The following is a 217-nucleotide window of genomic DNA, read 5'->3' as shown; positions in this document are numbered from 1 at the left end:
ACCCCCCGTATCGTCTCCTCCTTCAGCGAGAAGGTGGTCAACCCCGGGGAGCAGTTCTCCCTGATGTGTGCTGCCAAGGGAGCCCCCCCGCCGACCGTCACCTGGGCGCTGGACGACGAGCCCATCCCGCGGGACAGCGGGCACCGCACCAACCAGTACACCATGTCGGACGGCACCACTGTCAGCCACATGCACGTGACGAGCCCGCCGATCAAGG

General features: G+C 67.3%; 1 protein-coding gene across 1 annotated transcript in view; it reads left to right on the top strand.

Moving 5' to 3' along the window:
• Positions 1 to 6: 6 nt before the first annotated feature.
• LOC104524444 (Down syndrome cell adhesion molecule-like protein 1 homolog) overlaps positions 7 to 217 on the top strand; it is a gene marked incomplete at both ends in the record, with an annotated part of 15,861 nt that continues 15,650 nt past the window's right edge. The window contains one exon of the mRNA XM_010167321.1: positions 7 to 216. Within this exon, the coding sequence (XP_010165623.1) occupies positions 7 to 216 (210 nt within the window). The remainder of the gene's footprint in view (position 217) is intronic.

The sequence above is a fragment of the Antrostomus carolinensis genome, unplaced genomic scaffold, assembly GCF_000700745.2.
Source record: "Antrostomus carolinensis isolate BGI_N321 unplaced genomic scaffold, ASM70074v2 scaffold29584, whole genome shotgun sequence".
NCBI lineage: Eukaryota > Metazoa > Chordata > Aves > Caprimulgiformes > Caprimulgidae > Antrostomus > Antrostomus carolinensis.
This window is presented reverse-complemented; position numbering and strand designations above follow the sequence as displayed.